This window comes from Vombatus ursinus, unplaced genomic scaffold, assembly GCF_900497805.2.
Source record: "Vombatus ursinus unplaced genomic scaffold, bare-nosed wombat genome assembly UNPS02015175.1, whole genome shotgun sequence".
NCBI classification, from domain to species: domain Eukaryota; kingdom Metazoa; phylum Chordata; class Mammalia; order Diprotodontia; family Vombatidae; genus Vombatus; species Vombatus ursinus.
The window spans coordinates 21,281,718-21,294,892 of NW_020954953.1; the positions used below are offsets into that span (position 1 = coordinate 21,281,718).

Below are 13,175 nucleotides of genomic sequence, written 5' to 3' on the forward strand. Positions count from 1 at the left end.
TCTTTTAATAATGGATCCCAATGAAGACAATTGAAGGTGTTTTTTTTAATATTTAACTATTTTAGAGTTGAAAAACTCTAGGATCATAGCTTTTAAAACTGGAACCCTAACCCCCTCATTTTTAAAGGAGGAAATTAAGATCCAAAGAGGTGTCTTCCAAAGAAGACATATGCCCAAGGTCATAAAAGTATTATCAGAAATGGCATAGATTTGAACTATCCTAGTTTGGGTCCTTTTGATTATGCCTTAGAATTATGGATCTTGGACTGATAGAAACCATAGTGGTCATCTAGTCCAACCTTGTTATTTCACAAATAAGGAAATTAAGGCCCAGAGAGATGAAGCAACTCACCCAAGGTCACAAGTAATAAATGGCAGATCTGAGACTTGAACCCAGATTCTCTGGCTTCAAATCCACCATCTTCCCACTACACCATGCTTCCCTTTACAAAATATATCAATATAGAGATGTATTTGTGTCTTTCATAATTACAATAGCTATTTAAGGGTGGAAAAATATAGTAATATGGTGCATCTTATGTCTCTTTCCTCTAAATTCCCCCACACACACACATCTGGGTTTACAGGAAGCACCTGGGATCTTCTGTTAAGTGGCTCACTTCTGGATATTGTCTATTCTCCTTAGTATAAATAGTATACCTCATTTTAAAATAACAATAATAATATTTTTAAATCTTTGTTATATGAGATGCCTCTCTGGGAAGGAAGGAGAGGAATACAGGGACAAATTAGACGATGTAAAACAAAAATATTAATAAACATTTGTTTTAATAATAATAATCATAATAAGTTGGGGAGGAGCAGGAATGGAAACGCCAGTGAATGTAGGCGCCAGAGCCCCGTCCATGGTGCTGAAACCTATAGGCCATTCGTTTACCTACCCCTCCCATCAGGAAAAGGATCTCTTTCCCCTCTCCCCTCCTTTCTATCCCCCTCATTCCCTAGTTTCTTTCTTTCTTGCAGCACGAGGAGTATCGACATCCATTATCATTTTGTAAATGAGCTAAAGAGAAAGAAAACGGCAAAATGAAGTTGAGCCGGACTGATGCTGATGCCTCGGGACCCCTCCTCTTCTCTGCAGATACAACATCATCAACTGGCGCAGCCCCTCTCCCCTTCTCAGTCCGCCCCCTCGCTAGCACATCAGTTCCTTGCTATTTATTCCCCACCCTTCCCTTACTAGGACTACAGGTTTATCCTAAGAGGCTACGCTTGTAGCCTTGAAGCTGGACTTGGAGAAAAGGGATGATGGTCTTTTGAATACAGACTCTCTTTCTCTTCCTCTTCTTCTTCCTTCTTCCTTTCTCCTTTCCACCATTACCTGCTCCTCCTCTTTCTCCTCCCCTTTCTCCTCCTCCCCTGCTCATTGGAACTCCAAACCCTGAGGCAAGAGGAGAAACAAGGGGGAAAGCCAGAGGCAAGGAAAGAGAGGAGAACGAAGGAGGGCGCCCCAACCATCTGCACAGAAAAGAGGAGGAGAGAAAGGCGGGTTCGGCGGGGACTAAGCAAGGGGACTTGGCTGTGCCTGGCCAGGTTAGCGACTGCCAGGGTGGAACTGGGTGAAACCTAGAGTCAGTGAGCACGAAGCGGAAGAGAAGGCGCCCAGCAGGACCTGGGGGAGGATGGACGCGGATTACCCTGCCTTTGAGAAGCCTCTCTGCAGAGAGTTTAAGCACTTCTGCAAAAGGCTAGGTGAGGCATACCAAGAGCTGAAGGAGGACCTCACCCCTTACAAAGATGATCGCTACTACAGGTAGGGTGAGCCTGGGGAGCTAGCGGCCCGTGGGACGCCCTTCTCCGACGCCCCACCCGGCCATAGCACAAGGGCTGTCTCTGCCTTGCCCGCTGCCACCATCAGGGAAACATGGAGATGGGCTGGGGAAGGGGAGGGAGAGAGATTGTCGGGCAGCTGCTGCCGTTGTTTGCCAATGCGATGTATAGAACGCTGTAGAAGCGCAAATAGGGTATGCCAAAAGTCCAATGGTTCTATATGGGTTGATAAAAGTCCCCGACTTTTTTACCCGGGGAATGGCTGGGCTCAGAGACCCTTTGAGTTGCCAAAGCATGTCTGGGAATGGGAGCGATTGTCCATCCTGCTGTTAGGGTGGTGGAGCTTGGACAGGCGAGTCTTCGCCCATCTGGGGCTCTCAGAATATTTCTGAGGCTGGAAGAGTTGGTTTAGGAATCCAGCAGTCATTGGTCACAGGAACTCTCTATGAAGGGCCGTTCTTCATTCCTGGGAAAAGTGGGGGAGGGGGCTTCCTTAGGCAATCTCTGTGGAGCCCCCCGGCCACTTTCCCACCATCTTTTTCCTCCCGCTGTCGGTACCTGCTTCCCTTCCTCTTCTGCCCTCCTATCATTTCCACTATCCTTGTTCCCTGCTTATGCCTTAGGCCTGCTGGAGCCACCTATGAAACACTGCCCGTGATAAGATATATTTGAAGAGTGATTGTTTTGGCTGTCCTTGTGTTTCATGTTTTCTTTTGTTCTTGTTGACTTCTTATTTTAATTAATACTCAAGGTGAGGACTTGTAGAATATTGCCATAGACTCAAAGCATGACACTAAGATTTCTCAGGCCGGTATTCCATCTTAGTTATAACATAGTCAACCATACAAATGCTTGAACATTTTTCTAACTCAGCAGGCTGGTGCAGTGGAACAAAGCACTTTACAGGACTGGGTTCTAGTTCCAGATCTGCTGCTGTGTGATTCTGATCGAATGTTTTATTGTGTGATCATAGAAGCATTTCCAAAAATCACAGAATTTCAGAGTTGGAAGAGACCTCACAGGCCTTCTAGTCCAACCTACACCTTAACAAGATCCCCATGACAACAGACCCGAATACTGGAGATCTAGAATTTGCTTGAAAACCTCTAGAGAGGAGGAACTCTGGAGGCAGCCCATGACACTTTCAGAGACCCCAAATTGTTAAGTTTTTCCTTACGCCAATCCTAAATTTGCTTGTTTTTAACCAATTGCCCTACTTCTGCCCTCTGGGAGAAGCAAAATCATGAGGTGCACCTTCAAATATTTGAAGACTGCTATCATGTAACTCCTGAGTCTTCTTTTCCCACCAAGCTAAACACCTTCAATATTTTTTACTGATTCTTATAGGGCATGCACTTCACCCCCTTCTGGACATTCTCCTACATGTCAATGTTCTTTCTAAAATATAGTGCACAGAATTGAATGTTGTTGTTCAGTTGTGTCCAGTTATTCATGATCCTATTTGGGGTTTTCTTGGCAAAGATACTGGAATGGTTTGCCATTTCCATCTCCAGCTCATTTCAGAGATGAGGAAACTGAGGTAAAAAGTATTAAGTGACTTGCACAGGGTCACACAGCTAGTGTCTGAGGCCAGATTTGAATTCAGATCTTTCCAACTCCAAGCCCAATGTTCTATCCTCTGTGTCACCTAGCTGCCCACAGAATTGAACCACACTCCAAACCATTGAACCATACTCCAAATATGTTCTGATCAGAGCAGAGTACAGTGGCACTATCACCTGCCAAGTCCTGGACATTATTCCTCTCTTGATGCCCCCTAGTATCACTTTAGACTCCTTGGCTGCCTCATCACACTGTAGATTTAATTATGCAATCCATCATAATCTCTAGGTCTTTTTTCAGATGATCTAGTCATACCTTCCCCATCTTGTATTTGCATAGTTGATTTTTTCAACTCAAGTGTAAGACTTTATATCTTTTCCTCTTAGATTTATATTTATGTCAATATTCTTTCCTGTTAAAAATCTTTTTGTATCCTGACTCTCTTCCAATGTGCTGTCTCTCCCAGTTTTACGTCATGTCACCTACTTCACAAGGTTGTTTGTGAAGATCAAATATGATCAGAGTATTTTACAAACCTTTAATTGCTATAAAGGTGTTAACTTTGTTATTATCTATGATAAACATACCATTTATGCCTTTCCTCATCTGTAAAACAGCTGAATTAGATGATTTCTAAGATTTCTTCCAGATCTACAATTCTAATTTTAATAGTTATTTCTTTTAAGGATGACAAATGAATTAATTGATTTTGTGGTTAAGTTTTTTTTCAGTCATATACAATTCTTCATTACTCCATTTGGGTTTTCTTGGTAAAGATACTAGAGTGGTTTGCCATTTCCTTCTCCAGCTCATTTTACAGATGAGGAAACTGAGGCACACAGGGTTAAGTGACTTGTCCGGGGTGACACAGCAAGGAAGTGTCTGAAGCCAGATCTGAACCTAGGAAGATGAGTCTTCCTGCCTCCAGGCCCAGCACTCTATCCACTGTACCACCTAGTTACCTGAATTAGTTGAAATGTACCAAATTGGTAGAGGTACCATCTTTAGCTACTTTTCATATACACACCCAGAGAAGGTACTAGATTTGGAGTCAGAGGACTTGAATTTGAATTTTAATGACCACTTGTGTAATGATGAGCAAGTTTCTCAGGGCTTCATTTTCTCCATCTATAAAATGGTGGCTTTGGAATAGGTAACTTCTAAGGTCCCTTTTAGTTCTGAATCTATGATTTTATGATCATTCTTTTTCAAAATTTCTTTAAGGATCACCCCAAAATAAAACATCCATCCTCTTTCAAATGTAACCTATAGCCAATTATAATGCTCTGGGTTCACACAGATTGAATTTCTTCTTAGAAGGGTCTCACACATATTTCTTTGGCCAATCTTCTTCCTCTTTCTGAAAACACAAGAATTTGGCTTATTTTGCCACTTAGGATTTCTTAGACTCATAGATAATGGATGTACAGCTAGAAAGGACCTTAGAAGTTATCTAGTCCAATTTCCTCATTTTATAGATGAGGAAACTGAGGCCCCCAGAGATTTAGTAACTTGCCTAAGACCACAAAGCCCAGTTTTGAGCTTAGGTTCTCTGTTTCCAAATCCAAGTTCTCTTTCCATGGGGTTTCCCTTTGGAACTGTTTTTTTACATTTAGATCTCTACAATAGAAGGAAAAAGACCTTCAGTTCCTATCCAAATATTCTGCCTAACAAGATACAAAAAAATATGAAATAACACCAGACTTGGAACTAGAACATCTAGCTTTGACTTAGTCGCCTATGAATTTTGTGATCTTAGGAACGTCAGTTAATCTCTATGTAACTCAGTTTCCTTAGCTATGAAATAGGCTGATATTGTCACTACCTTCCTCACAGAATTGTTTTGAAAGCATAGAATCATACTGTCTCAGAGCTGGAAGGGATCCCAAAGGTTATATAGTCCAAACTTTTTCTGATACAATATATTTACTCTACAATATATTTAAAAATATATTTAATATATTTACAATATATTTAAAAAGTATCTCTACAATACATTTAAAAAGTATCCAATCTCTATTTCAACACTTCCAGTGGTACAGAGTACACTACCTCAGAGACAGCCCATTTCATCTGCAGACAGTTCTAATCAATTGGAAATTCTTGCTTACTTTGAAGCCACACAACATAAATTTAATCCCATTTCTAAAAAAGTGCTAAGTTAATTGTAAACAACTATTGTATGTATTATTAGTATTACTAGGTTTCTATTTGGAGAGTGTGCAATCTGGCTACAAAGTAGGACTGCTACTACCTTTACTCTTCAGACCTACAATGATCTGGGAAGAACCTTAAAAGTAATCTCATTCAACCTTTTCCTTTTACCAATAGAGACCCTGAGGCCAGAGAGGTGAAGTGATTTGCTCTAGAGCACACAGCTAATTAGTTGCAGAATTATGCCTAGAACCCAAGAGTCCTGGACCCTATTTTCAAGCTGCTTCTACTGTCTCGGGGGGACCTCAGGACTTCCAGAAAACTTTATAATCAGACAACATGCTGCCTGTAATGTCTCTGATTAGTATTCTTTTTCTCCAGGGGGATATCTGGACTTTCAGAAAATTCTGGGCAACTTCTTAGCAAGCAGGAGAGGGAAAAGACAAGGCTGTTAAGGCACTTTTTCCAAAAGACTAGTTGCATATCAGTTAACTTTGGAACTAGTTGCGTATTAGCTGTGTAAGTTTGTACCTTTGGAAAACTACTTTATGATCTAAGGACTCACCATCAGTCCTATGAAATGAACATGAGCTTTTGACTGTTCATATACATCAGTGACTTGTGAAATTTAGTTAGCAGGTTTTTCCTATGACCCTCTGTTCTTGGGGAATTTGAAGCCAACAATTTTACTAACCTGTTGCTTTAATTTCCAGATATGATTTGATCTTCAAGTTTCTCTTCTCAATTCCAGTAAACACACTCCAAGTAGATGTCTCTGAAATCTGGAGTTCTCTACTCTTTCTGTCACTTCAAAAACAATAAAATTATTCACTAGGCTGAAATGAATGAGAATATAAAAATTACACATGTAAATCAGACCCAGTGAGAGAACCTGCTTTCTTTTTCTCTTGTTTTTGTCCAGAAAAAGTTTCAGGTCTTGGCAAGGCTGAACATTGGGTAGATGAACAAACATGGGATCCCAGATTTAGAGGTAGAAGGGACCTTAAAGCCCAATTCCTGCATTTTACAGGTGAGAAAACTGAGGCCTACGGAGGTTAAGTGACTTGCCCTGAGTCACACAGGTAGAAAGCACTAAAGGTGGGATTTGAACTCAGTCCCTCTGATTGCAAAGTCATTGTTTTTTCCTGTTGCACTGCATGGCCTCAGATGGTAATAGAAAAGATGAAGGGTTAATAATAATTCAGTAAAGGAATCATAGGGTTGTTTTTTCTGTTTCTATAATTGGTTTTACTTATTCTTTGGGTAAACTGACATGGCTCAAAAGTAGAAACAGGTTCATCTTTAGTTGACATTTACAGTGGCATCATCCTCGCGACTTGACAATCTTGCCCTACTCTGTCCTGTTTGGACCACTTCTGGAATATTGTGATGATTTCTGGGCACTGCATTTGAAGGGCCTGGAGAGTCTCATGAGGATTGATTGAAGGAACTGGAGAGATTTAACCTGGAAGAGAGATTTAGAGACAACAAAATAACTCTCTTCTAGTATCTGGAAGATGGATTGACCATGTTCTGATTTTACCCCAAGGGCCAAAGCACTGGGCAGAAGTTGTAGACAAACACATTTAGGTTTGATACAAGGAAATACTAACAATTTGAGATATCCCAAAGTGAAATAGAGGCTGCCACAACGGGTAAATATTTTCCTCTCACTTAAGATCTTCAAGCAAAGGCTAGATTATCAATAGTTGAGTATGATATAAAGAGGATTCCTGCTTAGGTATAGGTTGGGTCTCATGACTTCTGAAGTTCCTTACAATTCTGACGTCTATGATTCTATAAATAAGATAAGAAGTGAAAGCATTCTAATCCTGCTTTTACAGGTGAGAAAACTGGAGCTCAGAGAGATTAAGAGATGCCTAAGGTCACACAACTAATTAAGTAAACTTTCAAACCTGATGTTTCTGACTCCAGACACTGGAACCTTTTTACTCTGCCATACTGCTCCCTCATGGTCAATTGGAGAAAACATATTAGAAAATTGGTTTTCACAGCTGAAGCATTTTCTTCTTTCTTTCTTATAGTTTTGGTGTACAAAACCAGAAAAGGTTATAACTCAGTAGCTCTATTCTATATACCCAAATAGAAATGAGAAGAAATATTGGCAAAGATTAGAATATTGAAAACTTCCAAATCAATCAACAAGTATTTATAAGTGTCTACTATATGTCTGCCGCTGGGTTTGACTTTGGAGACACAAAGACAAAAAATGAATGTCTCTATCTTCAAGGATTTTACGTTATGTTGGAGAGACAGCATATATCTATATATACACATATATATGTATACATACATATATATGTACTATATATATAATTTTATATGAAATATGTACAAAATATATTCAAATAAATAGGAATAAGGAAAGGTATTGAATTTGTGATTTCAATGTCAAAGAAGACACTGTAATTGATGAGGAAACTCCCTCTACCACAATCAACACCTTCCCTGCAAGTTAGCCCTCTGAAAGTTGCCAGAGCATTGAGAGGTTAAGTGACTTACCAAGCTGATGCAACCTATATATACCAAAGAAGGGACTTGAACCCAGGTCTTCCTGATTCTGAGGTCAATTATCTAACCACTACACATTTTTTCATTTTCTTGATAACATTTTTGTTTCTTTTTTCTATGATTTGTTCTTTGTGCCATGAATTCTCTAGGATTAAGTTTTTTAATCTTCAATTAATTTTAATCCTCTCCTCAAAGACCATTTATTAAATAAGGTTTTTTGTACTGTGGTCAGTAAAGGATGTGTTTAATATTTCTGCTTTTCTGCATTTATATGTGAGGTTTTTTTATACCCTAACACATGGTCAATTTTGATAAAGGTACTATACATAGCTGAGATGCATATATATTTTTTCTATTCTAATTCATTAATCACTAGAGTTCTATCTTAGCTAACTATTCTGAAATTCTGTGTAGTGCAATATAGTTCTTCCCAGATATTTAAGGTTAAACACTTTGAATCTTCAGGGATCTCTCTGGCATTTCAGGACAGAATGCTATAGAACTTGGAACCTTTAGGCCTAAGGTTTTCTTGTCTAAGAACTACTGTGATCATACCTATTGCTGTTACTGCTGATGGCTTCCCAAAGTACTGCTTGGATATTTAACACATTGGAGTTTTCCTGGAGAAATCCTCCTCTATTATTGCTTTGGGATACAGAGATCTGTAGGATACAAATATCTCTGGCAAATCTTTGGTTACTCTGGAAGGCTTCTGGCTTGTTACCTTGTGCTAGACTTAGTTTTACTAGCCATATCCTCTTTCTGATTGCCCACAGGCTTCCGCCTGACTTTTTGTGGAGTTATTGTGTGGAAGAAGCCACTTACAGTAGTTTCTCATTGAATTTCTTGATCATTATTTGGTCTGGTGTGATTTTTAGGGTTTGCCTGTTGGGGGCTGTTCAAGCAGTCATTTTGGTCAGAAATTCTCTTACTCATTTCTTGACCCCTTGCATTCTGGCTTCAAGGCTTGTTACTCAACTAAGACTTCTCTTTCCAAAGCAACTATTGACCTCTTAATTGACAAATACAATGACCTTTCCTTACTCCTAATCCTTCTTGACCTCTTCAGCATTTGCTACTGTTGATCATCCTCTCCTTCCACATAGTCTGCCCTCTCTTGGTTTTCATTCTACATGTCTGGTTAAAGTTTCTCAGTCTTCTTTGATGGATTATCATTCATATTCTGCCCCTAACATGCAACTGTATCCCAAGGTTATGTCCTGTATCCCCTTCCCTTCTCTCTCTATACCCTCTATCTCAATTATACTATCATCTGTCGTGGATTCAGTTATTATCTCTATGGTGATGAAACCCAGATATATATTTAAAGCTCTAGTCTTTCTCCTGAGCTCCACATATGAACTGCTTACTGGACACTTCCAACTGTATGTCCTGTAGGTATCTCCAATAGTCCCAAAATAGAACTTAGCTTTCTGCTAAACCCATCCATCTCACTAATTTTCCACATTTTGGATGAAATTATTAGAAAGATAAGTCAATAATTTCTCAGATGTTTTGTTTTTAGTAGAAATCCTCTATTACTACAAAATCTTATCTCTGTGCTATTTTAACTATCTATATCTAGAAGGCGTTGCCCATATCCTCCATCTGTCTCAGTGGTATACATTATACTCCCACAATATCATTTGCTTCTCTTTAAGAAAAAAAAAAAACTTTCAAGTCAGAAAATTCAACAAACACTTATTAAGTACCTACCTTGTGCAAGGCACTATTCTAGACCCTGGGGGATACAAAGATAAAAACAAAATAGTCTCTACCCTCAAGGAACTTGCATTCTATGAAGGGAGCTCCTTTATATTCTATTTATAGTCTACCTTCAACCAAAGGCTTTTGTTCTTAGACTTATGCATTTCCACATAGACAGACATTCAAATCAACTCGACAAACATTTGTTAAGTGATCACTATATATAAGGTACTGGGAATATTATGTAAGCATGGGCTGGGCATTTAATCCAGGCCTTCTGCTTTGGAGGGAAGCATGTTAGCACTGAATCACCAATATGGTACCCTAGTGGAATCTTGATGTTACTTTAGCATAGTGTTACTCTGCTGCTTCTTTTAGATCTACATTTCCTTTTTAACCAATATGAAGTAGTGTGTAAGCTTCCATCAGATGTTTTGAGTTGCTTCTTAAATTCCAAAAGGCTTATGTAGGAGGCATTTCCCTAGAGGACAGCTGTTCTTTCTGTGGTACACGTAATGAAATTATGCTACGTTTAGTTGTTTGGTTTTTTTTTTTTTTTTGGTTTGGTATAGTTTCTACTCTAATACAAATCTATCTAATCTTTGACTTGTTTGCTTATAAGGATCTAATTGATCCCTAGATAGGACTGATTTCTTTAATACTTAATTTCATTTATTGATTGCTTATTGCATAGTTGTACAATTGTCCTTTAAACATGATGTAGGTAGGTGCACCTAGACCTTTTCCTGGGTCTTTATTGCCTCCATTAATGAAGACTTTGTTCTGGCACTGATGGTGTCTCCTTATACAAAATACAAAAGTTCTACTTTATCCCGACAATGTGGACTTCACTCTGGAATTGATATTTCCCTATCCAAGGTATAAAATATCACACTACTTCCATAGATGAGGACTTTTTTTCTTTTGTATTGATAATGTCTTCAGAATAAGGAATTAAACTCCTTGTCTTGTCCTTGGTTGTTCCACTATCACCCCATGGAGGATAACTGATTGACTTATAGTCAGTTCATACCCCTCTAATATACCTTTGAATTTTTTTTAAGGATTACAGAGACAAGGGAAGAAAGAATAGATCTGGGAGATTGGAGAGAAGCTCTTTAATACATGGAAGAACTTGATTCTCTGGAGTAAAGCTGCATGGAGAAGTGCACATGGTCCCTTAGGAAACAGATGAATAGAGAGGACTATCAACCAGATCGAAGTAGGCTCTCACCTGTGGATGGCTGGAGCCAAACACAGTAGGCCAGAGACAGGAGAGTCAGGAATCAAGTAGAAGTTTAATTTCAAAGTGAGGGAAACAGCTTGCAAGCAAGGAGGGATCTGGACACATGTGTCAAGGCCCCACCCCTACTGGGGGGACCCGAGACAGTATGGGGAGATTTTAACACTTATATGCACAGTGAACTGCAGCCTTGACAATGAGGGGTAACAGCAATAATGAGACAAGTTTGATTCATAGCAGGGTTTCATGATCAGAATATGGATACAGCAGGTGCTTGTCAAGCTCAGAGAACGTCTGGTGCTGGTCAAAGCAATACAATAATTACATGATTTTGCCAGAGGATGAGATCATCCAGAGGGTGAGCACAAAGGATTGTTGTTATGCCAAGCTCAGGGCACAGCTTGCTTGCTGGCCCTTAGCTCTGGAAAACAGGGTGTTTCCTAATACCTTGACATTTCCCCATTTTGGCAAAAAGGAGGGAGTCTGAAAGAACCCCCACCTTTCTGGCCAATAAAGGAGAGGCAGGTATAAGCCAATATGCCATGAGAGACCAGTTGGATCCGGATGAGATGTTGCCCAGGGGGTTAGTTCCTTGAAGGGACCTATCAGGGAAGCATGTCCCAGGTATAACTGCAAAACTCACAATAGGGCAAAGACCATAAACAGTTACAGTAATAGGTCTTGTTTAGCCATTGCTTGCAAACAGAAAAGGGGGGGCAAGAATGTAGAGGGAGAAAATGACAAAACATGCTTGAATTAGGGCCTTGGGGGTTGGGCACATAACAAAAGGGGAGAAGAAGAAAAACTAGAACAGTATACTCACCCCTCATTTAGAATTTTGGGACAGCTGCCTCAACCAGATGTTGGCTGCTTCTGGGTCCATACTAGACAAACATTGAGGTCCCCAGAGCGTTCTGCTGTTCACTCAGAGTAAGAGCTTTCTTCAGATAATCTAGGAGTCCACACTCACAAGTTTGGCAGCTGTGAGAGTAGTCAGAAGGACCTGGTGGGGGCCCTTAGAGAAAACTTCTTGCATCAATCTTTGAATCTGAGTTTCTGGTCAGCATAACAAAGGTTCTTAGTTAAGAGTCTCTATTTTTTTTTTTTTTGGCTAGGCAATGGGGTTAAGTGACTTGCCCAGGGTCACACAGCTAGTAAGTGTTATGTGTTTGAGGCCAGATTTGAACTCAGGTCCTCCTGAATCCAGGGCTGATGCTCTATCCTCTGCTCCACCTAGCTGCCCAAGTTAAGAGTCTCTAAAGAGCACATAGTTTCCCAGCCACACAGTGCTAGATTCAAACAATGTAAAAAGTTTTCTCACAATTCCCATAACTGTATAATTACATTAAGTAAGGTTCAGATCAAACTACTTAAAGGACTCACAGTGGACTAGTTCTGAGAAAGGAAATTTGCATGTCACCAAGGCAATCAAGAAAACTTAAATATAAACCATGCAAACCAATACAATAATTACCAACAATGTTAACTAACGTTATTTCCTTGTATCCTAGTAACCCATTCTCAAAGTCCATTTAATCAGCACTTCTTGAGTCCCAGATGTCTCATGTAGTTATCTAGTCCCCAGATATCTTTTCTTTGACAATAGGCTTTATTCTCAGGACATCTCTAAAGGGGTCTCTGCTTCTCTGGTTACAAATCTAGAGGTTCCTAGATGATTCTGAAACTTCAGAGAATTTCAGTTTATATACCATTTTCTGTTTTTATCCTTACCTAAATCCTATACCTGATATAAGAATCTTTTAAAAATTTATGAGGGTCCAACTGCAAAATGAACTTTTCTGCACTTTAAGATTATCAGACAGATGCCTTAAAAATGGGAAAATAATTTCACTTTCTTTACCATTATCGACACATGTGTAACTTCTCTAATCCTTAATTAATAAATCCTTAATCCAATTAAGAACTTATTACTAAAACATACTCAAAGCCTGGATTTCCATGATAAATAAATTTGTAATAAGTATATAGTTCTTAGAGAAAACAGTTTAATCCTGTTGCTTTCCCAAAATTTACTATTCCATTTATCTAGAAAACGTTTTACATTACATCTTTGTCTTATTACTTTATCTAATCATTGCCCCCTCAAGAGGATATCATCCCTATATTATAATTTGACCACAAATACAGGCTAAAATTGAAAGATATTCATACTTGCATCCTATTA

At 39.3% G+C, this 13,175-nt stretch overlaps 1 protein-coding gene across 1 annotated transcript in view; it reads left to right on the forward strand.

Annotated features, from left to right (window-relative positions):
• The first annotated feature begins 1,643 nt into the window (after positions 1-1,643).
• The window catches only part of LOC114031463 (transmembrane protein 181), a 90,954-nt gene continuing 79,422 nt past the window's right edge, over positions 1,644-13,175 (forward strand). Inside the window, exon 1 of the mRNA XM_027846532.1 lies at positions 1,644-1,774. Coding sequence (XP_027702333.1) covers positions 1,644-1,774 — 131 coding nt within the window. The remainder of the gene's footprint in view (positions 1,775-13,175) is intronic.